Source organism: Mandrillus leucophaeus, unplaced genomic scaffold (genome assembly GCF_000951045.1).
Source record: "Mandrillus leucophaeus isolate KB7577 unplaced genomic scaffold, Mleu.le_1.0 Scaffold730, whole genome shotgun sequence".
NCBI classification, from domain to species: Eukaryota; Metazoa; Chordata; class Mammalia; order Primates; family Cercopithecidae; genus Mandrillus; species Mandrillus leucophaeus.
The window spans coordinates 1,832,987-1,860,753 of record NW_012107920.1 but is presented as its reverse complement, the minus strand read 5'-3'; the positions used below and the strand labels follow the sequence as shown (position 1 = coordinate 1,860,753).

Below are 27,767 nucleotides of genomic sequence, written 5' to 3'. Positions count from 1 at the left end.
ATCAAATATGCATTCAGTTATAATTCTAGGGTTCAGGTGGGAGGTTAGGGTTAGAGGGATGGGAAGTCATCAGTGATCAGATGGTATTTGAATTCATGAAACTGGAAGAGCTGACCCAGGGCATAAGTGTAGCTAGAAAGCAGAAGAGGCCTAAGGGTCCAAGGACATGCCACTGTTAGAGTTAGAGAGAAGTGGAATGAACGAAAGAAGCTGAGAGGAGCCTGGTATAGGAGAAAAACCAGGAGAATGTGTTTGGTGGAGACCACATGAAAAAATTATTTCAAGAACGATGCAATAACTGTGTCAAATACTGTCAAGTCTAGTAAGATGAAGACTATAAGGTTTAACCATAGCGTTATAACTGTAACATTACTCTCTCTCTCTCTCTCTCACCCCTGCCCATCTTATAGATTTTATTGCTGTTGTACATGGGATGCATTTTGTATTTGCATTTTCAAATTGCTTATTACCATATTGGTTTAAATATGTTGAACTTGTGGAATTTCTTGTTTAATATGGTTGGTGTTTAATGAAAGTGGTGATAGTAGGAGTTCTTGTTTTATCCTTGACTTTAAACCAAAGACTTCTAGAATTTTACCACTAAGTATGTTGTTCACTATAGCTTATGATAGATATTCATTATTAGGTTCACTTCCTTTCTCAGCTTGCTAAGAATTTTTATCATGAATAAGTGTTGAAATTTGTTGAATACTTTTTCTCTTTAATCTGTTATTGTGACCTACTAGTTAATCTGAACTATCCTTGGATTCTGGGAAAAATGTTCTAGGTTACAGTATGTTTCTATACACTAATGATTTCTATTAGAGTTTTTGCATTTGTCTTCATAGGTGAGATTGAGTATTCTTTTTTTTCTTCTACTGCATTTGTCCACATTGGTTATCAAAGTTGTACTATCCTCATATGTTGGATGTCTGATTTCTTTTTCTGTTCTCCAGAAACAGTTTGTACAAGAGAGGGATTATATTTTCCTTAAAAGTTTGGTAATTTTCACCTGTAATATTGTCTGGGCTTGTGTCTTGGGTAAAGAGATTATAAAAAATAATCTTGGTTTCTTTAATAATTACTAATTTATTCAGGATGTTAATTCCAACGATCAGTTTTGTGACTCGTGTATTTCTAGATATTCTTTTTATTCATGTTTTCCCACATTCATTATCATGAAGTTATTAATAGATTGTTTCTTGTTATTCTGTGGCTTGACCTTTTGATTTTATAGCTGTAGAGTCTGTCTCAGCATGTAGTGGGTTTGAATCTTCGTTTGCAAACAGAGATGTGCAAGAATCATGTTTATTTATCTACAATTTGGAGATTCACACCTCCCCACGCCCCAGGATATATAGAGTTTCTTAAGATCACACGCCATGCTGGACACCTCTGTTGAGACATCCATACTTCTATCTGATGGTCCACTTAGGTCTTCCCAACATTGGTAGTCCACACAGGTCTCTTCTAAATTGCCCCTGTTCCAATCTCCCTCTACTCTTGGCTGCACAGAAATCATTTTGCTGTTCTCAGGCTAGTCTAGGGCCTGCTAAATTCTGTGAGACGATATAATGCTCCACCTGCCTTGACATTCCGCAGGGCTATTTCTTCTCTGGGATCTTACTACTTCCTGGAGTCTCCATGAGACGAAGTCCCAGGTCTTTTCTGTTCTTCCTTCCCACAAATGCATCTTCTTTTGTTTCCTTTGGGCTTAGCCCTGGGGAGCTGGGTATAAGCCCCTAGCCCAGGAACCCCACAACATTTATGTTTTCTTCACCTACCTGCCAACTTCCTCTGGGCCAGGAATGTAATTCATTTCTAACTGCAGAGAAAGGAAATGTTACTCAAACTCATTTTGTTTTCTCCCAAATCACTTGTCATTTATTCTTTCCATTCTACCTGGTTCCCAGGTTTTTGAAACCTGAAAGCCAGAAAGAGGCTCTTGTCTGTCATTTTATGTTCTGCAGTAGTGCCTTTTACCTGAGGCCATGGTCCCTCAGTGGTCTATGTGGGTAAAGGGAAAATATTGGGTGTGTGAGTTGGAGGGAAACATTGGTGGATATTTCACAACTATCTCTTTAGCCTCTTCATTTGACAGATGAGGAGATGGAGTCTCCGGGAAGTAACTCATTTGCCAAGGCCATGTATAGTTGGTGGTGAAGCAGAGACCAAACTCTAGATACCCTATTACTCCTGTATTCTTTGATGTTATATATTGTCAAACAGTTATTTGAAACCCTTATGGAGTTTAGGTCCTACAATCCCATATATATTTCAAATAGATTTTTAATTACATTGTAACTGCTATCCTTAACAAATGAGTCATCTTTAGATACTGACTTTTCTTGATAATTAGCGATTTAGTATTTTAAGGACAAGTAAGCTTTCTTTTATGCTTAGTCTTTCAGAAGAAACACTTTCTAAAATCTGCTATGCTCGTTCCCCTTTGTGAAAGCAGGTGTTGCTTGTTCCTTCTTGCATTTCCATTACCTGGCACAGGTGTGCCCCTGCAGAGGCGCTAAGTTGATCTTTTCCTTGAGGACAAAGGGCACCATTTTAGATGTGGATCCTCTATGCTCTACTGTGATACAGTGATGGCCCAAGATCTCACTGGGTGAGTGAAGCCTTTGCCCCCACACCCTGCTTTCAGCTGTGTTTTGAATTCTTTTGTTTCTTTTTTTATAATTTTTGTTTCTTTCTCCTCATTAGGCCGACAGTGGGCTCCCTTTTGCAGTCAGTATTTTGGTTTGCTGTAAGTGCCCCTTCTCCCACAGCTCTCATCCTAATATCTTATTCTATTCTGCCCTGGGCTTAGAAACTAGATAAATAAGCTTGGCTACATTGTTTGTAAAGTAAAAGTAAATAGCCTCCAAGGGAGGGCCTCAAAGCTTTCCTATGGGAAAGTGTGTGAGCTTCCTCTGCACCGGCCTTTGCTAACATCTCTTTTGCCTCCTCTAAAACCTTTTTTGCTTACATCCTGCTTCTTGTCTCTGCTAGATCCGTGAGGTCAGGTCTTTGGATGACTGCACAGTGGATAGGTGAAGAATAACAGCTTGTTTAGTTTTTTCTTATAAATTGACTCAGAGATACTGTAAAAATATTTTTGCATTTGAATAATCCATATTCTTAGTATAGCGCTATTAACTGGATCCTTTGCAAATCAGAATAAAAAATAACAGCCGTAGAACCACAGAATACCTTTGGGCAATTTGGTTACTTACAATGCAAACTATAACGCTGACCCTGGGGGCTTTTGAACCACAACTGTCAGTTTAAACAAAACTCCAAACCTAACTAAACATTTGTTGGATAGGATGCTAGTTTGAGAACTGGTTGGGCAGCTTTTGAAACTTAATGATGCAGTTCTTCACCAGAAAACATATAGAAGTATTAATACTTGGTACATACATTATTTAAGGCTAACTATAAGGACTTCATTTCATCACTTTTTAGACAGTGGAGAACAATTTCCTGCACACAAATTAATTGTAGTGTTTGTGAATTTCCTTTTCTTAGTTGTTACATTATAAAATTGAAGTGAAGCTATTTCCCATACCCCCTTGGCCCCCCCTTTCCCTGCTCCTTTTCTTTTTCTTTTTCTAATTCTTCTCTGTCAACACAATTCATATGTTGTTCTTAGATTCCTGTCACTATCCATTTGAATATTTAAATAACCATAGTCAGGCTTTTGAACTTCCACTTGGCTCTTAGAAGAAACTGAATATATGTACTGTATATGATATATATATATACACACACACACATACACACACACACGCACACACACACACATATATGTTTTCATCCATGATTCATTTTTGGATCATTAATGAAAACAATGAATTTTCCTTTCATAAATATTTATCAAGTACCTTCAAGGTGCCACATATTAGAGATATTTAATCTCCCATATGTACATTGTAATGTATGAAAATAAAAGGAACATTTCTGCATATAAGTTGTTTAGTGTGTCTCAGGTACAGAAGGTGCCAGGCACTGTGGTGCACACCTGTAGTCCCAGCTACTTGGGAGGCTTGAGGCTGGCAGATGCTTGAGGCCAGGAGTTTGAGGCTGCAGTGTGCTGTGATTGCTCCTGTGAGTAGCCACCGCACTCCAGCCCTGGCAACATAGCGAGACCCTGACTCTAAAAATAAAAAAAGTTTAGAGGGCACAAATGGGGCAAAGCCAGGGTGGGATGCAGAGTCTAGAGGGAGATGAAGCTGGAGAGGCAGGCAGTGGTCAACATGTGGCCATGGAAAAGAGTTTAGGTTTGATTCTGATGGCACTGGGCTGCCATTGGAGGATTTGAAGCAGCAAAGTGATGTGATACAACTAAAGTCTTTGACAGATCATTCTGGAGGCAGTGATCACATGGACTGGTGGGCAGAGGAGTCAGGAGCTGCAGCCTTAATCCAGAAGGAAAGGAAGTATGTCTGAATTCAGGCAGGGCAGTGAGGCTGGAGAGCAGGGTATGGTTAAACAGGACAGCAAGTATTCAGGTGATGGACTCAGCATTAGGTGGTTGAAATGACAGTAAACTATTAGGTTGAACCATATGAAATTGCTGTTTTTATAGGTAAAAAATGATCAGATCAGCAATTTTGTATGGTTTACCTTAATCCATTGCAACAGTTTGAAGAGGTACGGTGAACACCTGATCAGAGAATAATTTACAGTAAGACTGGCTGTGATAGAAAGAAATTGGACTACAGCTGAAAGAGGTTATATAGGGATTTTCTTTTAAATGAATGTTTATATGATGAGAGGAATGATCTAGCAGACAGAGAGAGAGATGGAAGATGCAAGAAGTAGATTTAATTTTTGTTGTTGCTGTTATTATTTTAGTGCTTTATTTTTTGTTATATTTTAACTTTTATTTTGATCAAAGTAATACATGAACATAGGTTAAAAAAATCATATAGTACAACTAGGCTTATTAAAGCAGTTCCTTGTCAAACCTTTTCACACCTCTCATTTGTACTCCCTAAAGACAACCACTTTCCAGCCTTTTAGTTATTTCATCTTATATATGCCTTTATATTCTAAATCATATCTTAATGATACTAGTTTCTGACTCCCCTCCTCCCCCATTAGAGAAGATTTGTTGATTCCTATTATGGAATATAATGATTTATTGCTTTTACTAGCAACCACCTCTACCCATGGCACATGCACTTTCCTAGCTTCCCAATAGTAGCTAAGTATAATTTTTGATATCTGCAATATTACATTTAGGTAGATACCACAGGTAACATTTCCTTTCTCAAGTAGCTGCTTTTTCCTACAGTTCATGATTGCAAGCTTTATTTTTTTCATGAAATAATTTTCTATGTGTACATCACTAAGTTATCCCTAAACTCTTTATACACGTGTAAATGTCTTCTTAAAATATTCAGACATGCCAGGTAATCTCTCCTATTCTTTTTTTTTTTTTTTGAGACATTCCTCTTGGAACCCTTTGATCTCCTAGTATAATCAGGATTAATGGCCCTCTGGGCTTGCTGTTTAGCAGTGGCCCTGGCCTTTGCCTTCTTCTGTTGATTGGGTTCCATATCTTTCTCTTTCTTAATTTACTAACTCTACCAACAAAGGGTACATGGGAAATATATATGACATGACATGATGTGGCTCCTTTTTCGTTTATTTGTGATGGGTCCAGAGTGGCCCTTTCATTCCAACATCCTTCAATTCTGGGAAATTTCCTTTTAAAATATTTTCCCCTTTGTTTTCTCAATTCCTACTTTCTATAACTTCTGTTATTTGGATGTTGGGGGTGTGGACTGATTGTCTTATTTTTATATATCTCTCCTATTTTCCTTTTTGTTCCCTCCTCTTCTTTTCTGAGAGGATATTTTCAATTTTATCTTCTTACTTTGCCTCAAAGTATTCATTCCTGCTAGCGTGTTTTATGTTTGACCCTTGCTGTCTTCTGCTGTGGTGTGGGAGAGATGTTACTGGACTGCGTGGAGGTGGATCTAGGGAGGCTGTTTTCAGTCCACTTGCACTATCAGTTTTGAAATTAGCTGCCTCCAATTCCTAAATCTTTCTGAGGTCTTATAATATGACTTGTTTTGCTTCTGGGTTTTCATTTTAGTAAAATGTAGTTACATTTCTTAAAGAGTTGTTGATAAAATAATAAAATATTTGCAAGACATTCTCTTGTCAACGTACTCATGTTTGTTGTTTTTAAGGTACACCTTTTTAATGTATTTATACACTGGCAACTTAACTACATGCATTACAATAGTCGGTCACAAGAATAAATAACCATCTTGTAGAATACATTTTGAGGTTCTTACTGTCTATCGAGTCATGTCCAAAGTAAACTTCCTTTTATATATTTGTCCCCAATTAGAAGAGTGTTTGTTTAAAGCAATGTCTTCTTATAGTTAAAGCTTGTCTAAGAAAATTGTTTCTATAGATGCTTAATATGGTTTGCATGTGTGTTCATGCCCAAATCTCATATTGAAATGTAATCCCCAATACTGAAGGTGGGGCCTGTTGTGAGGGGACTGGATCATGGCGGTGGTTTTCTCATGAATGGTTTAGCACCACCCCGCGTGGTACTGTCTTTGAGATAGCGAGTGAGTTATTGTGAGATCTGGTTATTTAAAAATGAGTAGTTTGTAACTCAAAGGATAAATGCTTGAGGGGATGGATACCCCATTTTCCATGATGTGGTTATTTCCCATTGCCCCATAAATATATATACCTATGTACCCACAAAAATTTTAAAAATAATGAAAAAAAATTAAAAATATGTAGCACCTAACCCTTCACGCTCTTGCTCCTGCTTTTGGAATATGGTGTGGGTGTTCCCCCTTTGCTTTCTGCCATGATTGGAAGCTTCCTGAAGCCTCCCCAAAAGCAGATGCCACTATGCTTCCTGTACAGCTTGCAGAACCGTGAGCCAATTAAACCTCTTTTCTTATAAATTACCTAGTCTCAGGTATTTCTTTATAGCAATGTGAGAAAGGACTAATACAATGCTTTTTAGAAATCATTTCTTTATAGAAAATATATTAAATGTAGCCTTAAGAAAATAGAAGTTAGAACTGACAGAATTATCACTCCAGGGGTAAGCAGCTCAGGGATAAATTTTTCTCCTTTTTAATTTAATCTCACGTTTTTAAGAGAAAATATGTACTTGATATCCAGACAAAATTCAAATTATTTTAAATAATAGCACTCCCAGAATATGGCCAAGTCAGGTATTTGAATCTTTGAAAAATGTTGTTTTCTAATGCATAAGGGATGATGTTAGGTTTCATAATCAATTTATGTTAATCTGAAGATTATGCTTTCCCATTTATCAATTTGTTCCTTCCATTATTTTTAAATTGATACTAAGTGCATGATTTTAATACCCTGGGAATGGGTTTGGGAATACTGAGAGGGAGTTATTTTGGCTGCTCTTAGCACATGCATTACAGTTACTGCCACCTACAGCGCTCGTTCCCCCAGCTGTCAAACTACTTGCTTGTCCAGTGTAGCAGGCCCAGAGATTTTGACACAAAGACTGGAAAAGCAAGAATTATGGCCAAATACCACCCTTGAATTATTATACTCTAAAGATAAATATTTATGATAAAACATAAATTGATAAATATATTTATCTAAATAGAGAAGCTACAAAGACCCTCGAAGAAAATCTAGGCAATACCATCAGGACATAGGTATGGGCAAAGATTTCATGATGAAAATGCCAAAAGCAATTGCAACAAAAGCAAACATTGACAAATGGGGTCTAATTAAACTAAACAGCTATTCCACAGCAAAAGAAACTATAATCAGAGTGAACAGATAACCTACAAAATTGGAGAAAATTTTTGCAATCTGTCCATTGACGAAAGTCGAATATCCAGAGCTTGCCAGGAACTTAAATTTACAAGAAAAAAACAAACAACCCCATTAAAAAGTGAGTGAAGGACATGAACAGACACTTCTCAAAAGAAGACATATTTGTGACCAGCAAACATGTGGAAAAGAGTTCAACATTACTGATTATTAGAGAAATGAAAATCAGAACCACAATGAGATACCATCTTATGCCAGTTAGAATGGCTATTATTAAAAAGTCAAAAAACAACAGATGCTGGAGAGGTTGTGGAGAAAAAGCAATGCTTTTATACTGTTGGTGGGAGTGTAAATTAGTTCAACCATTGTGGAAGACAGGGTGGCAATTCCTCAAAGACCTTGAGGCAGAAATACCATTTGACCTAGCAATCCTATTACGGGATATATCCCCAAAAGAATATAAATCATTCTACCATAAAGATACATGCATGAAAATGTTCATTGCAGCACTATTCACAATAGCAAAGACACGGAATCAACCCAAATGCCCACCAATGATAGACTGAATAAAGAAAATGTGGTATATGTACACCGTGGAATACTATACAGCGATAAAAAGAATGAGATCATCTCCTTTGCAGGGACATGGATGGAGTTGAAAGCCTTTATCCTCAACAAACTAACGCAGGAACAGAAAACCAAACACCACATGTTGTCACTGATAAGTGGGAGCTGAATGATGAGAACACAGAGACACACTGAGGGAGAACAACACACAGTGGGGCTGGTCAGTGGGTATGGGGGGAGGGAGAGCACCAAGAAGAACAGCTAATGGGTGCTGGGCTTAATACCTAGGTGATAAGATGATCTGTGCAACAAACCACCATGGCACGTTTACCTATATAACAAACCTGCACGTCCTGCCCATGTACCCATGAACTTAAAATAAAAGTTGAAGGAAAAAAAATGATGAATTAGCAAAATTAACCTTCAGCATCTTGAAGAAAAAGGGCTATGTGAGATGAACGCAGGCAAGTTCAGCAGGGCCTAGCTGAGCTTGTGATGAACTGGCTAGTTAATATTTAGGGACTGTACCTCTCCTTAAGACCAGAATCACACTCTTTGTGATGAGATACTCAAACTCCAGGGCTGCACCAGGAACTGAAACTGACCTTAAAGCAGCTAAATCAAGCTTGTCCTCTCATGCACATGCCAGAGCCTTGATTTAGCATTACTTCTTTCCTGTCTTCTACCTCCAAAATACAGAGTTTACCCTATAGGAGCTAAACGAATATAGGATCACTAAACAACACATGAAATGATTCTAAGTGTAAATTTGATTTTAGATCATCCATCTATATTATACTGCAACTTGCAAAAGCAGTGATTTCCAGTGTTTCAGAGAGACCTTGGGTCCTATGGAGGGGTGAGGGCAGGAATGAGTGGGTAGGCTGTGGTCCTTCCAGCAGCCTCCATCGGCCTTCACCTGATTGCAACATTCCCCATCGATCTACTTTATACACTGGGCCTCCAAGTATGAGTTTACTTGACAGATAGGTCCTACCACTTATAAAAGGTGAAAGTGGCCAGGCTCAGTGGCTTATACCGTAATCCCAGCACTCTGGGTGGCTGAAGTGCAGGGATCACTTGAGCCCAGAAGTTTGAGACCAGCCTGAGCAACATAGTGAGACTCTGTCTCAAAAAAAAAAAAAAAAAAAAAAAAAAAAAAAGAAAAAGAAAAAAAAATGAAAGCCATGGATGTAAAGTATAGTTTTAATATTCTTAGTTTTCCAGTGTCATAGCAGTTTCCTGGAGCAATGCAGGGAGAGTGCCTGGTCAGGCCACTGAGGAGATTCCTTGCTTCTCTCAGAGGGTGGCTCTTTTGTCAAACTGCCCATGAACTCCTTTAGGAGAGAAAGGGATGGGAAGTAAGGAAAGATACCCTCAAAACCTGTTTGCTCAATCTGTGAAATTTATCCCCTTTTTGTAACATATTACCCATATCCTTTGAGGGGATAAGTAGGGGAAAGACAATTACCCAACCCTGTCCTGGTAATGTCCACAACAATTCAGGGCTCTCAGGGTTCCAAAGTTACACTGTGGGCTGGGACCAGGGATGCATTTTGACTTTGGTGGGCCTCAGGCACTTTTGCCTTTGGGGGCACTTTTTACCATAAAAATACTGAAAAAAAAAATTTATGACTATGTTGGTATAAAAGTAAATATTATCCAGGCTGATTTTATTATTATATATTTATTATTACTATATGTATTTTTCTTCTGATTTTTTATTTTTATTTTTTAACTCATCCTCCATTATTGGACATTTATTACATCTAATTTTTTACTTTTATAAACCACGCTGTTTTCTTTTGATTTTAAAAGAAATAAAAAATAAAACATTTTTGTGGGTCCTTAAAATATCACAGGCCCTAGGCACTGTACCTACTGACTCTACTGGGTAAGTCAGCCCTGCTTGGGACAGGGAGATTAGGCTGGGGGAGGAGGACTCCTCTTCATGTCTTAGTGGGACAGTTTTAAGTTAATTGGTTCTTTCGTATTTCACTTATAGTACCCACATACTCATTTTCTGTTTTCCCACCCCCTGTCCAGCACATTAATATTATGAATCAGAAGTGAATGTCATGGGGTGGAACTGGAGACACATCAGAGAGACAGAACCACATCCTTTCCCAGAAGACCAAGGTTTTCGTATGGGGTTCTGCTCATCAAGCTTAACTTCTTCATTGGTTGGGATGTTTTCCCAAGTGACTCTCCATTACTCATGCAAATGAGATTTTGAAAAGTCTGTCCCATCAGACTTTGTCAGACATGCCTAAACATGTTCAAATCCCAGTTAGACTCAAGACAGGGCTCCCTATATTTCAAAAACGTTAGGGTTATTTTTATTAATATTTTCCTTTGATCTGTAAGAATACCTTTAAAAGATGAAGAATGAGAATAAGGGGTGTTTATAAGAAGATATTCTTATTTCCACTGTCTGTGCTTTAAGTTAGGCTCTTATCAGCCTTCACTTGGATCCTTACAGTGTCTTCAGGACCAACTTTCAGTTTTTACCCCCACTGAAGTTTATTCACCAGACACTAGTATTAATTTACTTTAAAATTTGGCTAGGGCTGGGCGCGGTGGCTCACGCCTGTAATCCCTGCACTTTGGGAGGCCGAGGCAGGCAGATCACAAGGTCAGGAGTTTGAGACCAGCCTGGCCAACATAGTGAAACCCCATCTCTACTAAAAATACAAAAATTAGCCGGGCATGGTGGCACGCGCCTGTGGTCCTAGCTACTTGGGAGGCTGAGGCAGGAGAATTGCTTGAATCTGGGAGGCAGAGGTTGCAGCAAGCTGAGATCGTGCCACTGTATACCAGCCCTGGTGACAGTGTGAGATTTCCTCTTAAAAACAATTTTTTTTGGCTGGATACCTCCTGACTGCAGGATATAGTCTAATTCCAAACTACGGATAGCATAGAGGGTTCTTCATAATTTGACCTTACTAGCATTGTTTTTTTTTCTTTTTCCTTCTAATTTATTCACCAGTTGTATCAGTCGGTTAATGCTATGTAACAAACTCTCAAAACTAAGGGCTTAGTACCAAACAATATTATTATAGCTCTCACCTTTGTGGATTGGCTGGAGTCAGCTAATCTAGGCTGGGTTTTATTCTGGCTGGAGACTTTAGCTTGGTCAGCTCTGTTCCATGTGGCACATCGAGACCAGGGACCTCCATGCACTTTTATCCCCCTGGAACTAGTGAATTGACTAGGCATGCACTTCTCATAGTAACAGAAGAAGTTCAAGAGAGCAACCTGCAAGCTGTTGAGTCCTAGGGTAGGAATTGGTGCATCATTACTTTTGGCCCATTTTACTGGCTAAAGCAATAAAATGAATAAATCCAGAGACACATGGTTACATCCAGAGTCAGAAGGCAGGAAAATAAACTTTGCTTCTTGACGGAAAAAAAACTGCAAAGTCACATGGCAAAAGGTGTGGATAGAGTGAGAGGTGAAAAATTGAGGCCGTTAATACAAAATTTACCACACCAGCCATCCACTGAATTTTAAAATTTCCTGAACACACCATGTCTGTTTATGAAAGGGATGATAAGGACTCATTCCAGGTGACTGAGTCATGAGGAATCTTGGAAAGTTTATTATTGCTAAAAGACTGTTGTGGTGTCTCTTGCTTCTTGGTTCTATGACTTCTTTGGTTCTTTCCTCACTGATTCTGTTAATCCAGACAGCCTTTCCATACCTCCTACATAATAAGAGTCTGTTTCTGATGCTTCCAACTGAAAACCTTGACTGAATACCTTGATAACTTGAATAATCTCATTGCTTCTGCCCAAAGATTGTCTTTCTTGAAAAGTGAGAGAAGGGAAATGAAAGAAGTGAATAATGTGGTAAATGTTTCCACAGCTTCATATAAATGAAATTAATGGATTAATTTCCCTTTTGATGTAGAATCTGGCTGTGAGCAAAACCATGTTAGAGCACCAAATAAGCACACAACCACAGGGCTCATCACTACCCCTTGGAAGTACAGCTGGGGATGAGGAGTGAGGGAGCCAATGTGAAGATGCTTTCCATCCTAACCCTGTTTGAGTACAGTAAGTGGCACATGTGCACCTGCCTCAGGGGAAGAGAAAAGATCTGAAAATCAATCTAAGGAGTGTTTCTCTACTTGCAGTGCTCTTTGTATCCACTGGACACATTTACTTTCTACTTCTCTCTTAAGAAGTATTTTAAGGAAGTGCTGCCTTCTATTCTAAATATGATATTCCCCCCCTTGCCCCAACTCCTTGGTACAAGTTTACTTTGTGCTTCTCTTATGACATGCATTATTGTTATTTATCTACACATCAATATATATGTTCATCTAGGCTGTGACTACCTAAGTGATCATAATAGACTTTTGTCTTTCTATTTTTAGTAGGCTGGATCAAATGAATGCTGAATTTGTTTTATAAGACCATAAACAATCTGGAAGCAAGATTATTTATCTTTTGCTTTTTTATCCTTCACATCACCTCATATAATTCCTTGGACTTAGTAGTCACTCTATAAATAAATATTTGTTGAATGATGTAAACAAAAATATGCTTACTCTTGAGGCTCTGAATTTTATTATTGAAGTATTTATTTATGTTATTAAATCCTCTGTGAGATTAGGAGGCTTAAGAGAATATTCTTATGGATTCTTCTGAAAATTTATCATTTCCTCTCCCAGATCCATATGAGAAAAATTTGGAAGAGATGGAATTTAGTATGGAGAAGAGATAACTGATGACAGATTATTAATGCTCTTTCACAGGTGATATGAATCAATCACTCTTCATCTTAATTAGGGAAGGTATATGTATTCTCTAAAATACAAACATAGGTTAGATGTTATTAAATATAGATTTCTGTTTGTTAGGGGACTTACAGAGTTTCTCTCGTTGGCTTTGTTTAATAATAGGACAAAGAACTATGTTCTTGGTGTGGGCTTATGACAAGTCCTGCCTCTAGAAAGCTCTTTAATTTTCTGTAATTCCATATTTTTCACAAATACTGTAGCAATGATACATGGAATGTGTCTTTCAAAGTTACTGACAATATAGTGAAATGATTAAATATATTTCCTGATATTTGGGATAATTATGTGGGACAAAGGAGGGCATATTAAGTATTACACAGTATGTTTTGTTAACACATGTACTTTGCGTTTTTCCTAAGGCTCTAGTACAAACTACCTCACTTTTTTTTTTTTTTTTTTGAGCCTCCTTCTGTTGTCCAGGCTATAGTGCAGTGGCGTAATCTTGGCTCACTGCAACCTCCACCTCCCAGGTTCGGGCAATTCTGGTGCCTCAGCCTTCCGAGTAGCTGAGATTACAGGCGTCCACCATCATGCACAACTAATTTTTGTATTTTTAGTAGAGACGGGGTTTCACCATGTTGGCCAGACAGGTCTTGAACTCCTGACCTCGAGTGATCTGCCTGCCTCAGCCTCCCAAAGTGCTGGGATTACAGGTGTGAGCCACTGTGCTGAGCCAAACTACCTCACTTTTTAATGGGTTTTGTAAAGCAATAGATATCTTTTAAGAAGGCTAAGAACAATTACACAATAATAGGTAATAATAAGAAACACATATCTAAATAATAAAAATTATGAGATTTTGAGATTTTAGGTTCTTTAGGAAATGCCATGAAATATCTGAAGAGCTAGAGTTTTAGAGCCTTTTTAAAGTTATTTATTTCTGTGGAACAAATCACCCCAAAATTTAGCAGCTTGAAACAATGAACATTTATTTCACACAGATTTTGTGGGTAGGGAATCTAGGAGCAACTTATCTATGTAATTCTAACCTGTGGGGTTGTGTCAAGATCTTGTCTGGGGCTGCTGTCATTTGAAGAGTTGATTGAGACTGAGGGATCTGCTCCCAGGATGTCTCAGTCATAAGACTGGCAATTTGGTGCTGGTTGTTGGCAGCAGACCTCCCCATAGGACTGCTTAAGTGTTGTTATCACACGGCAGATGACTTCCCCTAGAACAAGTCATCTAGAGAGGGCAATGCGGAAGTTGCCATATATATTTTTTTGAAATAGCCACACACTGTAATTTCTGCTATATCTTATTGATTACACAGGTCTGTCATATTCATTGAGGAGGTGACCATTCAGGAGGTGGGAATCATTGGGGATCATCTTGGACAATGGTTACTAGAGCCTTTTTGAAATAAGATCTGCAAGTGGTACTACAAATGTTTTTGTTGAACATCAGGATAGGTGAACACATATTAATTTGTTGAATTTTATATTAGTTAGTATTAGTTAACATTTTTGAATGGTTTTACAGTAGAAAACATTTAAGAAAATTAATAGAATTTATTATTTGATTCAGGAACAGCAAAAACAGTGTTTTTGAGATGTAGCGTCATTTGGGAAGACATAACAAATATGTTTTCATCCTTCCTCAGTGATATGATTTGGCTCTGTATCTCCACCCAAATCTCATCTTCAATTGTAATCTCACATGTCGAGGGAGTGTCCAGTAATCCCTATGTGTTGAGGAAGGGAAGTGATTGGATTTTGGGGGTGGTTCCCTCATTCTGTTTATGATAGTGAGTGAATTCTTATGAGATCTGATGGTTTTATCAATTTATTTTTTTCCTGTGTGCTCACACTGTCCTGCTGCCTTGTGAAGAAGGTGCCTGCTTCACCTTCCACCATGATTGTAAGTTTCCTGAGGGCTCCCCAGCCATGCAGAACTGTGAGTCAATTAAACCTCTACAAATTACCCAGTCTCAGGCAGTTCTTTATAGGAATGTGAAAACAGACTAATACACTCAGTTTGTGTCTTGGGAATTTTAGTTTTATGGAATACTGTTGACTAAATAAACAAAAGAGGCATATGAACTTTCAAAAATCATTGATATAGATGCATAATTATTTTCATGTGGTCTTATATTAAAATATGTGATAAGAACTGCATTTCCCCTCCCTCCATCCCTTGACCCAGAACCCAGCTCTTCTTCACATTTATTTTTCACTAGCGTAACTAAAACTGGTGCATTCTCTGATATTTATACTCTTATCCTCATCTCTCTAAAGAAATTAGATTCCTATTGAACTTGGAGCTTGTGCATAATAATTACGCTTGATTAAATTCAGTGCTTTGCATTTTGAAAAACATTATTCCTAGTCTGTTGTTTTCATCTCTCTAACTAACTGAAACTTCTTGAGGGAAAGAATCTTGACTTATATTTCTCTTGGATTCCTAGCCCTGGAGTGCTGTGGCACACTGCTGCTTGCATAGCTCGTCATAACTCACTCAACAGTTGGTATGTAATTCAAAGGGATGTCGTACCTGAAATATCAGATGCTATAACCTAGAATCAGGCATATTAACTTAGATTTCTCCATAGCCTTCTGAAACAAAAAGTCTGGATTTTTTTGTTGTTTTTTCTAGTATGAATGTCAAGGAATAAAGAATGGTGCACTGCTCAACCATAGGCTTTATCATATTCTGGAAATATTTGTTCTGGTTGCATTGCATCTGTTTTGGACGACCTGATTTAAACAAGCTTTTCATGAATGCCTCATTTTTTTTTTTTCTAAAAGCACTGTAGTTTTCTTTTGTAGGGTAGCTATCAGAGAAGTGATATTATAAAAAGTAGAAATTTTACTTGAAACCCAATAATGTTATGTTTCTGGAACTACTGTAGTTTTTGAACAGGTTTAAGTAATGGATTATGTTCCATTAGGACTTTGCGCAAAAGATTCTGTACACATTTAGTTATAGATAGTGCCTATAGCAATTTTGATGTTTAAATTTATATGGCGGCTGTTCAAATTCCATTTTTTTTTTTTTCTTTTTCAAATCACATTTTTAGAGCCAAGAGGTCTATGGAATACAGGGTCCAGTCACCCCGAACAGTCATATAAATGTTTGATTTAAAGAGTCACAAGGGGTAAGAATGGATGTCAAGCAGCCCTGATACATTCTTGTGCCTGTAAGGAGGATTCCACAGGCCAGCGCCATCAGGGTTTTGCCTGCAGGAAGCAAGAGAAAGTTAACGCAGATCAGGACATTTTTTCAAGAAAGTAACCTGTGTGGACAAATATTGTTTAGGGCCATACAATGCCTTTTCTTTCCTTCTTTCTAAACCTTGAACTTTACAGTAAGTTATCTAAAGGCAGTGCAGCTTGACTAAGTGCTGATGAAATCATAAAAGGGTATATTTTAGAAACACTCTTTTGGCCCATGCTATTTGGGCCAGTGTCATTTGGGGAGAACCTGGATTGCATGACGAAGAGTAGAGGGCAGCTGCTGTCTCTACTCGTTCTTTTAATGATGATTGAGAAAATACTGGGTCTGCCTAACAGGGCACAGGAACACTGCTGCTTCTGTTGCTGTCCATCTGCTTGAAGCAGTTTAGGGGAAAGACCATGTGGTCTGTTTGTTTTGAATACTAAACAGCACCCTTTAAGCCTCAAAGCTTTGGTTTCAGTGTCTGAAATTTGGGCGTCCTTCGGGTTTTATTGATCCTTCAAGGTCCTTCCAGCTTGGACATTTTGGATTCTGTTACATGCTTTAGGTGGAAACTGCTCTATGAAACACATTAAAAAAAATGTATCCAGGATTGTGAAGCTGGACCGCTTAGAGCTTTATACATTTTCAATTGTTTGTGGAGTTAAAAAATTTTGTTTAATACTTTGGCAGACTTGTGGAGAATGTAGAAATAAACTACTAGTTACAGTTTATAACTCAGGGAGAATGGCAGAATTAATGCACGTTAAACAAAATACTAATTGTATTACTTAAAATTTTTCTTTTTGATCTTTTTTTCTTAGTCCAACATCCAAATTTTCTGATTCAAGTTGATTTTTATGTCTCAGTCAATTGTTTTTTGTTTTCCTCACATTTCCTAAGGCACTGTTTTGCTAGTTTATAATTTTTGTTACTTTTAGGATTTTGTTCCTTGTCTCATTTTCTAAATTTCTGAGTTTGGTTTTGGTGAATTGATTTTCTGTCTGAATAACTCTACAGATTATTCTGGGAATTTTAGGTATATAGTAGTACCTCTTCAAGTAACAGTTATGTGGTTAGCTCATTTCTTATAATTATGTTCTTTTCTGTTTCATATCTAGAATTTCCAGTATAATGTCAAATTATGATGGTGCCAATAGGGATCCTTATTTTGCTTTTTATTTTAACATGAACAAAAACTATTATTATGTATAAGACACTTTCTGTTTGCATGTATTATATCATTTAATCCTCATAATAAGCATATGAGGTATGTGCTAATATTATTCCCATTTTACAAAATTGAGAGGTTGAGTAATTTGCTTGAGAATATCCTAAAGTGACCGAGTCAAGATTTGAAACCAAAACCTGAGCATGTGTGCTCAACCACGTTATCATTCCACCTTCCATGTGATTTTCACTTGAGAGTACCATGAAGATCATTGTATGTTTGTACATTTGACTTATAAATTAATGGATTTCCTAATGTTGAATAAATCACATTATTTTTACTCTCACCTGTTACCTCTACATCCATTTGTGTTTCTTTGCTATTAAACTTTAGATCCAACACTAACAAAATTATTGTTGTCAATAAAACATTTTTTTACATTACATGTCTTTTTTTTTTTTTTTTTTGAGACAGAGTCTCGCTCTGTTATCAGGCTGAAGTGCAATGGCGAGAGATCTCGGCTCACTGCAACCTCCGCCTCCCTACGTGTCTTTTTTAAATGTCAAGTGTGAAGTTTATTTCTCTGGCTTTACTAGACTATAGACAAACAAAAATAAATCCTTATGTCGTTGGGTTGGGCAATGTAGTAACTATCACGTATAAATTTTACTGCTATATTAGTTAAAAATGTCTAAGGAGCAGGGAAATGACATTTATTGTGTACCTACTATTTTCAAGTGCTCATCATATCCAATTACTTTTTTTTACACTGAGGTGAATTCACATAATGTAAAATTAACCATCTTACAGTACACAATTCGGTGGCATCAACATTTCCAATGTTGAGCAGCCATCACCTTCATTTAGTTTCAAAACCATTTCATCCTTCCAAAAGGATACACTATACACATTAAACAGTCATTCGCCATTCTCCATACCCCTCAGGCCCTGGCAACAACAATTTGGCTTTTTTCTCTATAGATTTACCTGTTCTGGATGTTTCATATAAATGGAATCATACAATTTATGACCTGTGGTGTCTGGCTTCTTTCAATTATCATAATGTTTTCAAGATTCATCCAACATCATGGCATACATCAGTACTTCATTACTTTTGTTGGTTGAATGGTATTCTATTGTATGGATATACCAAATTTTGTTTATTCATTCATCCGTGAGTGGACATTTGGCTTGTTTCCACCTTTTGGCTATTGTGAATAGTGCTGCATCGATGTACAAATATCTATTGAAATACCTACCTTCAGTTTTTTTGGGCATATTCCTAAAAGGGAAATTGCTGGGTCAATTGGTAATAGTATGCAAGTTTTTGAGGAACCTCCAAACCTTTCCACAGTGGCTGCACCATTTTACATTCCTGGTAGCAGCGTACAAGGATTCTAGTTTCTCTGCATCCTAGTAAAGTCTTATTTTCTTTTTCTTTTTTTTATTGTAGCCATCCTAGTGAGTATAAAGTGGTATCTCATTGTGATTTTGATTTGCGTTTCCCTAATTATTTGTGTTGGTCATCTTTTCATGTGCTTGTTGGCTTTTGTATATCTTCTTTGGAGAAATGTCAAAAATACTTTGCCCATTTTTTGACTATATAGAAATGAAAATTTGTTGTCTATCTCCTGTGATTATATCCTCACTTTCGCCAAATAATTCACAGAGTTTTATAATTCACAACAGAGAATTAGTGCTATGACTTCCAGAATATTCTTCTTGTATGTTAGTGTCAAAATTCTTTCAAAGGAAAGAATACTAGACAATTTTCTGTTACATGGTGATATTAATGACAGTGACTCTGAGACTAAAAAACTTGCTTTTCTTGTTTGGGAAATGCTTAATTGAGAAATGCCAAAGTTGTTGACACTAAAGAATGATTAGTTAGAGGATCATGGTCAGAGATAGTGGTGGCCAGGACACTTACGACTAGTAGGAAGAGGGAGGGAGTGAAATTCTTGAGCTGAATAATCAGGGTATTTCCTTTGAAGCTTCTTTCTGTTGTTTTTTTCTGCTTTAAAAACTGCTTGTGTTATTGCCAAAGAGTATTATTAACTTCAAAGCCAGGAGTCCATTGCCCATTTTTAATTTTTTTGGTCTTTTTGTTGACTTCTAAGACTTTCTTATATATTCCTAATATTAGACCCTTGTCAGGCAAATGATTTACAAATATTTTCTCCCATTCAATGGGTTACATTTTTACTTTCTTCATAGTGTCCTCGTAAATTTGGTAAAATTCAATTTGTCTATTTTTTCTTTGGTTGCTTATGTTTTTGTTGTTATATCTAAGAAGCTATTGCCAAATCCAAGGTCATGAAGATTTATTCATATGTTTTCTTCTAAGAATCTTACAGTTTATAGGTCTTACATTCAGGTATTTGACCCATTTTGAGTTAATTTTTATATATCATACGAGATAGGGGGCCAACTTTATTTTTTTTGCATGTTGATATCCAGTTGCCCCAGCACCATTTGAAGAGTATATTTGTTTCCCATTGACTGTTTTTGGCACCTTTGTCAAAAGTTGATTGACCATGGGTTGGATGAGTTTATTTTTGGACTCTCACATTTATTCCATTGATCTAGATGTCTATCCTTATGTTAGTATCACATGTTTTGATTGTTGTAGTTTGATAGTAAATTTTGAAATAGGTAAGTGTGAGTCCTCCAGTTTTATTTTTCCTTTTCAGGATTGTTTTGCCTATTCAGGGGAACTTTCAATTCCATTGACTTTTAGGATCAGTTTTTCTAGTTTTGAAAAAAAGGCCCTTGGGTTTTTGATAGGGATTGCAAAGAATCTGTAGATAGCTTTGGGGAGTCTTCCCATCTTAACAATATTAAGTCTTTTAATCCATGGACATGGGATGCCTTTCCTTTCATTTAGGATTTCTTTAGTTTCTTTCAGGAATATTTTATACAAGTTTTGTGCTTTTTTGGTTGAATTTATTTCTAAGTATTTTATTCTCATTTATGGCATTTTATTTTTTTATTTTTATTTTTTTAATTTTTTTTTATGTTTCTCTCTCTTTTTTTTTCTTTCTTTTTTTTTTTTAATTTATTTATCATTATTATACTTTAAGTTGTAGGGTACATGTGCATAACGTGCAGGTTTGTTACATATTATGGCATTTTAAATGGAATTGTTTTCTTAATTTTGTTTGTAGATTGTTCATTGTTTGGAAATAAAACTTATTTTTATATAATTTCCCTGTACCCTACAACTTTAGTGAATTAGTTTATTAGCTCTAGTAAGTTTTTTTGTATTCTTTATGATTTTCTGTATATGTGTAATCATATTCATTTACAAATAAAGATATTTTTTAGAATTACTGGTTTTTATTATTCTGATGACAGTGAACTTTGGGCAGTGTTCTTTGTGTGTTTCTGCTCAGAGGTCATTGAACTTAGGGGGTTTGTAGTTGTCATGATATTTGGAAAATTTTTGGCCATTTGTGTGTGAATGTTTTCAGTCACTCTCCATATCCCTTTCTGGAGCTCCAATTAAATATATGTTTGACTGAGTATTTGTTCATTTTATTTTCGTTTTCTTTCGCTCTGTGGTTCATTTGGCATGGTTACTGTTGATAAGGCTTCAGGTTAACTGACATTTTCTTCTGCAATGTCTTTCTCTTCTGTTAATGCCACTCAGTGAGAATTTTATTTTAGATGATGTATGTTCTATCTATAGATGTCACATTTAATTCTGTTTCTTAAGTTTGCTCCTCTTTTTGCTTACATTTTTATTTAATGTTGAACACTTATAATATTTATATTAGAAGTTTAAGATCCTTATTTGCTAATTCCAAAATGTATGTCATTTCTGGGTCTTTTTGTATGATTTTCTTTTTGGTTATGTATCACATATTTGTGCTTCTTCATGTGACCAGCAACTTCTGATTGTATGTTGGACATTATGAATTTTGCATTGGCTTTTATTGACTTCCTTTAAAGAGTGTTAGAGTTTGTTATGATAGGCAGTTAAGTTACTTGAAGAGCAGCTTGATTTTTTTCAAGAATTATTTTAAAGCATTGTTAACGTCCACAGAAGTCTTTACTCAAGGGTTAATTTAGCATTACTACTAATGGATGATCCTTTTGGCCTTTATAATGAATGTACCATGTATCTTGCATGTCTGGTGGGAGACCTAATGAATCCCAACCTTGTATGGGCTCTGGGAATTGTGGCTTACAGCTCCTTGGTAATTGTTTTCTTCCCTGGCAAGGTTTCTTTGTCTAGCCTCATGGGTTTCCCCATTGCATGGGCAGACTTTCAGCCAAAGACTCAAGGACCCTATGCCGATTTCTGGAGCTCTTTGTCTGTGCAGTGCCCTCATCTCCACACTGTTCCTTACAAATTCTAGCCCCTTTGTCCTCCTCTCGTCTGATTTCTGTCTCTTCAATTTAGTAAGATACTTAGGCTCTGTTTGGTTTCTGCCTTTTCGTGCCATGTTCTGGAAATTGTGTCAGGCAGAAATCAGGTAATTGTAACTCTTACCTAGTTTCCATTCTCTGTCATCACAGTTCTGCACTGCCTGTTGTCAAATCCTAAAATAGTTGCTGTAATATTTTGTCCAGTTTTATAGTTATTTATAACCAGAGGACAGAAGTAGAAACCAATGGCCTGAATTAGATCCTTTTAATAAAGCAAATAAAAAGTAGAAAAATAAGAGTTTTAAGGTACAATGGGAGTTTGAATCTTGCTGTTGACATTACTAAAAGGGTAGAAGAAAAAGGGACCTTAAAAATTCATGTAGGCCAGGCACAGTGTCTCATGGCTGTGTAATCCCAGCACTTTGGGAGGCCAAGGAGGAAGGATTCCTTAAGACCATGAGGTCAAGATCAGCCTGGGCAATGTAGAGATACCCCATCTCTACAAAAAAGCAAAAACATTAGTTGAGTGTTGTGGCATGCACTTGTAGTCCATGCCACTCAGGAGGCTGAGGTGAGAGGAATGCTTGAGCCCAGAAGTTTGAGGTTATAGGGAGCTGTGATTGCACCACTGCATTCCAGCATGGGTGACAGAGCAAGTCTGTTTCAAAAAAAAGTCATGTTATTGAATGCCTATTTAAAAAGTATTAAGACTGAGGGGAAGGAAAGCAAAATAATGTGCCTGTTGATGCCTGATTTGTGGCTTTACAGTTTGGATGGACAGAACCTGGGTCTCTTTATACCTAGATCATTGTTAGTAATTGGAGTGTACTATCTTCTTGCCATTTCAACTGAGTAGAGAGTATATCATTGCAATTGTCACTAGCTGTGGTAAAAATGATACTAACAGTCCATCCGCTGAGGTTTTAAGCATATTCCTTCTTGCCCTTGGTTGCATTAAATTTTAGTTTTGATTTTATCTTTCTTATGCAATGTTTTATAGAATCTGACTTAATAGCATTATTTTATAGCATCTGACTTAATATTACCTATCTTGTTAAATCTAAAAATATATTTATAGAGACCAGCAAAAAGCTGTGAAATTGAAAACATAGATAAAAATATTTTATATTTATTTATTTATTTATTTATTTATTTATTTATTTTTTAAACAGTTTCCCTCTTGTTGTCTAGGCTGTAGTGCAATGGCATGATCTCAGCTCACTGCAACCTCTTCCTGCTGGGTTCAAGTGATTCTCCTGCCTCAGCCTCCCAAGTAGCTGGGATTACAGACATGCGCCACCATGCCTGGCTAATTTTGTATTTTTAGTAGAGATGGGGGTTTTACTATGTTGGTCAGGCTTGTCTCCAATTCCTGACCTCAGGTGATCCACCCACCTCGGCCTCCCAAAGTGCTGGGATTACAGGCATGAGCCACCACACCCTGCCTTTATTGTTTTTATTTATTTACCATGTGTTATTGACTACTTTATATTTCTCTATTTCTCATTTACTAGCCGAATTGACTAGCATTTTAGTATAATGAATAATGTGCCTCAATGATTTAAAAAATTTGCATCACTTTGCTTCCTTTTCTTATTCAAGGATATTTCTTTAATGGGAAAAATGTACCGCAAAACATCAAGTATGCAAGCAGAAACACCTGAGATACAAGCAGAGCATGGATTTCAGATGGGTGCTGAGGAATCACAAACGGTAAAGCTTTAATAAAAATCCTCCTTGCCTCTGTTAAAGTAACAGCATGCTTTCTGTTGCTTGAATGTTTATATAGAGAGTTAAAAAAATTTCTCTGGTGTATTTTAGAAGTGTGTTTACCTGTGAGAACATCTAACTCGATACCACACTGGGAGTCTTGGGCCATTTTGACTCACTGTTGCTGGCTACCATGGACCTTCTGAGCTAAGGCCCCAAACTCTTTTTAGAAGGGGAAGATTTTAACAATTCTGATTTAGAGACATTTAGATCTAGAAGGTAGTTGGATAATTAATTAAAAATTGTTAGCTTCTAAGAAAGAACAACTTTTGTCTGTATTCAGCTAGAAGAATTGTTAAAAGCATTGCGAGGGGAGAATTTGGTTGAGAAATGTGGACAGTTGGTGACAGAAATTTGTTGTGGAAATAAATATTTCTTTTTATCCATCATTGGTAAAATAACCATTGGATTCAAAGCAATCTGGAACATATTCCTTGTGAATGGGAAGTGTCTCCCAGTGTACAGAAACTCACATTTACATAGAAAAGTGATAACCTGATGGTCAGTTCCTCTACAAAGAATTCATAAAATGTTACCATTAAATTACAAGCTCCTTTGGTTCCTGAAAATATGACCCCCGCATACATAAAATTGTGATCATATTTCATTTTTAGGTTAGCATATCATGTTCAGAAAGTGCATGGAATTTTTTCTTTTCACAAAAGCTATGAATCCTGTAATGTTAGAGTTACCCCAAATGGTTGAACTCCTAGAGTTTGAGATGCTTTCAGGCCATATCTTTTTCTCCTTTGTATTCTTATTACTAGCCTCATGACCCAGCATGAGATGGTACTAGTAGCCCTTTGTAATAGTATGTGGATATATCAATTAGGAAGCCTTACCATATATGCTGTGGACTTAAGACTGACATCTAGGGTAGCTGCCTCTAGTTGACACTGTTTACAAACAGATATCAAACCTTCTGACCTCGACGCCTCTAACAGGTATAGTAAACTGAAAATACAATATCAGTTAGGTTTAGCAAAATAGAAATCTTCATTAATAGAATAAACTTAATACCATTCACTACATTCATGTAAAGTATAAGGAAAGATATCATTTTGAAGGAAAATGTGAAAAAGGCCAACAATCAGGTATCTAGCTTAGATACCATCTTGATTATTTAAAATAAAGAGTTAAACAAAAATATTAATTTATTTATAATTCTGCTGGAACCATTCCCTAAGCATTGACATTTACAGGCAATCACTGAACCTCTTCTGGCCTCTGGCTTTTTATAAGGAAGCTGACCCACTTCTCTAGAGATAAAATACTTTTCGACTTGGTACCTGGTCATGGACGCTTCCATCCATCCCTCCTGCCCTCAGACATCAGACTCCATCTTCTTTGGCCTTTGGACTCTTGGACTTACTCTAGTGGTTTGCCAGGGGCTTTTGGGCCTTTGACCACAGACTGAATGCTGCCTTGTCAGCTTCCCTACCTTTGAAGATTTTGGACTTGGACTGAGTCACTATTGGCTTCATTCTTCCTCAGCTTGCAGAGGACACACACAAAAACTAAATACAAAAAAAGATATATCCCTTGTAAAGATGTGAGTCAAGCCAATGGAGCGGCTGAATGGCTCCCTGCTAAATATTCAAATGTCCCCCACCCTCTTGCAGTTAGATGGGGTCATGTAGCTGTTTGTGGCCAATGGGGTGCGAAGGAAAGTGATATGGTCACTGTTCTGTGGTGACCATAAAAGCTGTGTTTTGGTGTGAAGGAACTACAACCTGGAAGCAGCCTAGATGGCTGAGCTACCATAAGAAGTATGCCTGCCCTAAAGAGCCACTTTGATTTGTAGTCAACACACTGTCCCAGTGTGTTGAACCACTATTTTGTTTTTGGCGGGGGGGTAGTTGGGCATAGCCTATCCTGATGACCAGTGACAAAAATGAAGCTAAAAAAGTTTAAGTAACTTGGCTAAGGTCAAACATCTATTAATTAACAGATCCCGGATTTGAATTCAGTCCCATTTGGTTAAAAACATGTTCTTAATCTTTCCATAACACCATCCAGTAGCTTTATAAAAGCATGAGCTCCTGCTTGATGACTTGTGATATGGAAAAAAAAAAGAACCAACATGAGTTCAAGATTAAAGTTCTATTTTACAAAATTAAATTTCTTGGTCTAGCTATACCTTCTTGCATAATAAAGAAAATTTCATAGTATTTGGTATTGTATGCCATCTTTTACCCATAACAACTGTGGGGTAGCTGTAGTTTTGAGACAAGGGCTGAGGAAAATAATTTGCCAGCGTTCACATTTTTCTTAAGTCAATTTGAGCTTCTCTTTCTAAATCTTCAGAGGAAACTTATCACCTGTGCTTAGTTTCAAGCGTGCATTTTCATATTCATCTTGTTGTCAGATAGAATCTGTTGCATCACTGAAAAGCCTAGAAGGACCAATTAAAAAAAAAAGCATTCTCACACATTTACTTTTTCCAACAGAGTATGCATAAGGAACTTCCTGAAGCCATGTCAAGTATTCTCCAGATTGAACAAGAGGATATAGAATGGGGAACCTCAGAAGTAGAAAGCACAGTATTTAAACCTCAGGAAATTTCGCAAGTTCAGCCAGCAGAGGAATTAAGTAAACCTTTGGAAGATGGACAGCCCACAAGTGATTCAAAAGAAGCCAAGCGGGTGTCTTTAACGGTAAGAAACTATTTATGTTGGAAACACCTAAGAATTACGAGAATTGAGGATGTGCAGGTGTGAAGAATTGGCCCAGGCAAGGACCAAGGTATGGGGCTGGGGGTGGGGGTGATGGTGTGTTCACTCTGAAAAGGGGGCCTCAGAAGTGCAAGATGCCCATTTAGGAAAAGAGAACATGTTTTTTGAGGATTTCTAGTGTCAACCCTAATTGCAACTCTGGGGAAAGAAAACAGATTTTCAAGGAGGGAAGGAATTTTTAGGTCTTTTAGAAATTGGCCAAGAATCTTCTAGTTACCATCTCGAGGAAGTCAGGAATTGTAGTCCAGGAAATAGAACTTGGTGAACTTTATAGCTTTTATAACTTTACCTAATTTAAGTTCATACTAACCCCTGGGTCTTTTTCTACTGTGAGAATCTATTGTTTACATAATTTTTTATCATATTTGCACATCACCCTGCCTTTACAGTAGGGTTTAAGTTTCCTCTTATCCATGGCTTTACTTTCCGAGGTTTTAGTTAGCTGTGGTCAACTGCAGTGTGGAGATAGGTGAATATACATAGGACAGTAAGATATTTAGAGAGAGAGAGAGAGACCATATTCACATAACTTTTATTACAGTATGTTATAATTGTTCTATTGTATTATTATTGTTGTTAATCTTATACTGTGCTTAATTTATAAATTAAACTTTATCTTCCATACGTATGTATGGGAAAGAGCATAGTATATATAGGGTTCAGTACTATCCAAGGTTTCAAGCATCCACTGGGGTTTGGAACATATGCCTCACAGATAAGGGAGGATTGTTGTATTAATTCTTTTCGTTCCTGTGAGTCACTTTTTTTACTTAAATAGATTTATTTAAAAATAGATATATTATTAGCATTTAAAAAAAGGCCCTTTTCCTTGAACCACAGCATGTCATCTTGATTATCAACAGAAATCCTCTCCCAAACTGATTCAGATGGATGCCCCTTCTTGGGTAAATAGCCTTTCTGGTCAGTTCTTCTACTTCTGCGCCTCCCCTCCCCACCAATGATTATGTTCCTACTACGGTTCACTGAGGTCAACTGGCAATTACTCGTTCTTCAATTTTTGCTGGAGACTCCCAATTCTGAAACCTGGGATTTGTCTGTGGCCTTCCTCTTTTCTTGCTGTTTACATATAAATCAATCTCCAAGGCTTGGAATTTCCCAAATGTTATTGCTTCTATATTTTTCTTCTCTTTTCTAGTTACCCCATCCTAATCTGGGTCCTGGTGACCTTATGTCTGAATTAATGCAGTGGTTATTCTTCATTTCTTAAGCCCTGTTTTCTCAGGTTTATCCTGTATGACACTAGCCTATTGGTCTTCCACGAATAACAGGTAATAAGGAAGATCCACAAGTAATAGTAGACCAGAGGAAATACCCTACTGCTTTCAGGGACAAGGGTCTTATCCTGTGGTTGGTGACTGACCCCATCAGT

General features: G+C 37.1%; 1 protein-coding gene across 1 annotated transcript in view; it reads left to right on the top strand.

Moving 5' to 3' along the window:
• Positions 1-27,767, top strand: part of LOC105528762 — a 163,179-nt gene that overhangs the window by 47,100 nt on the left and 88,312 nt on the right. The window contains exons 4-5 of the mRNA XM_011965644.1: positions 23,475-23,585; positions 26,093-26,299. Of these exons, the coding sequence (XP_011821034.1) occupies positions 23,475-23,585; positions 26,093-26,299 (318 nt within the window). The remainder of the gene's footprint in view (positions 1-23,474; positions 23,586-26,092; positions 26,300-27,767) is intronic.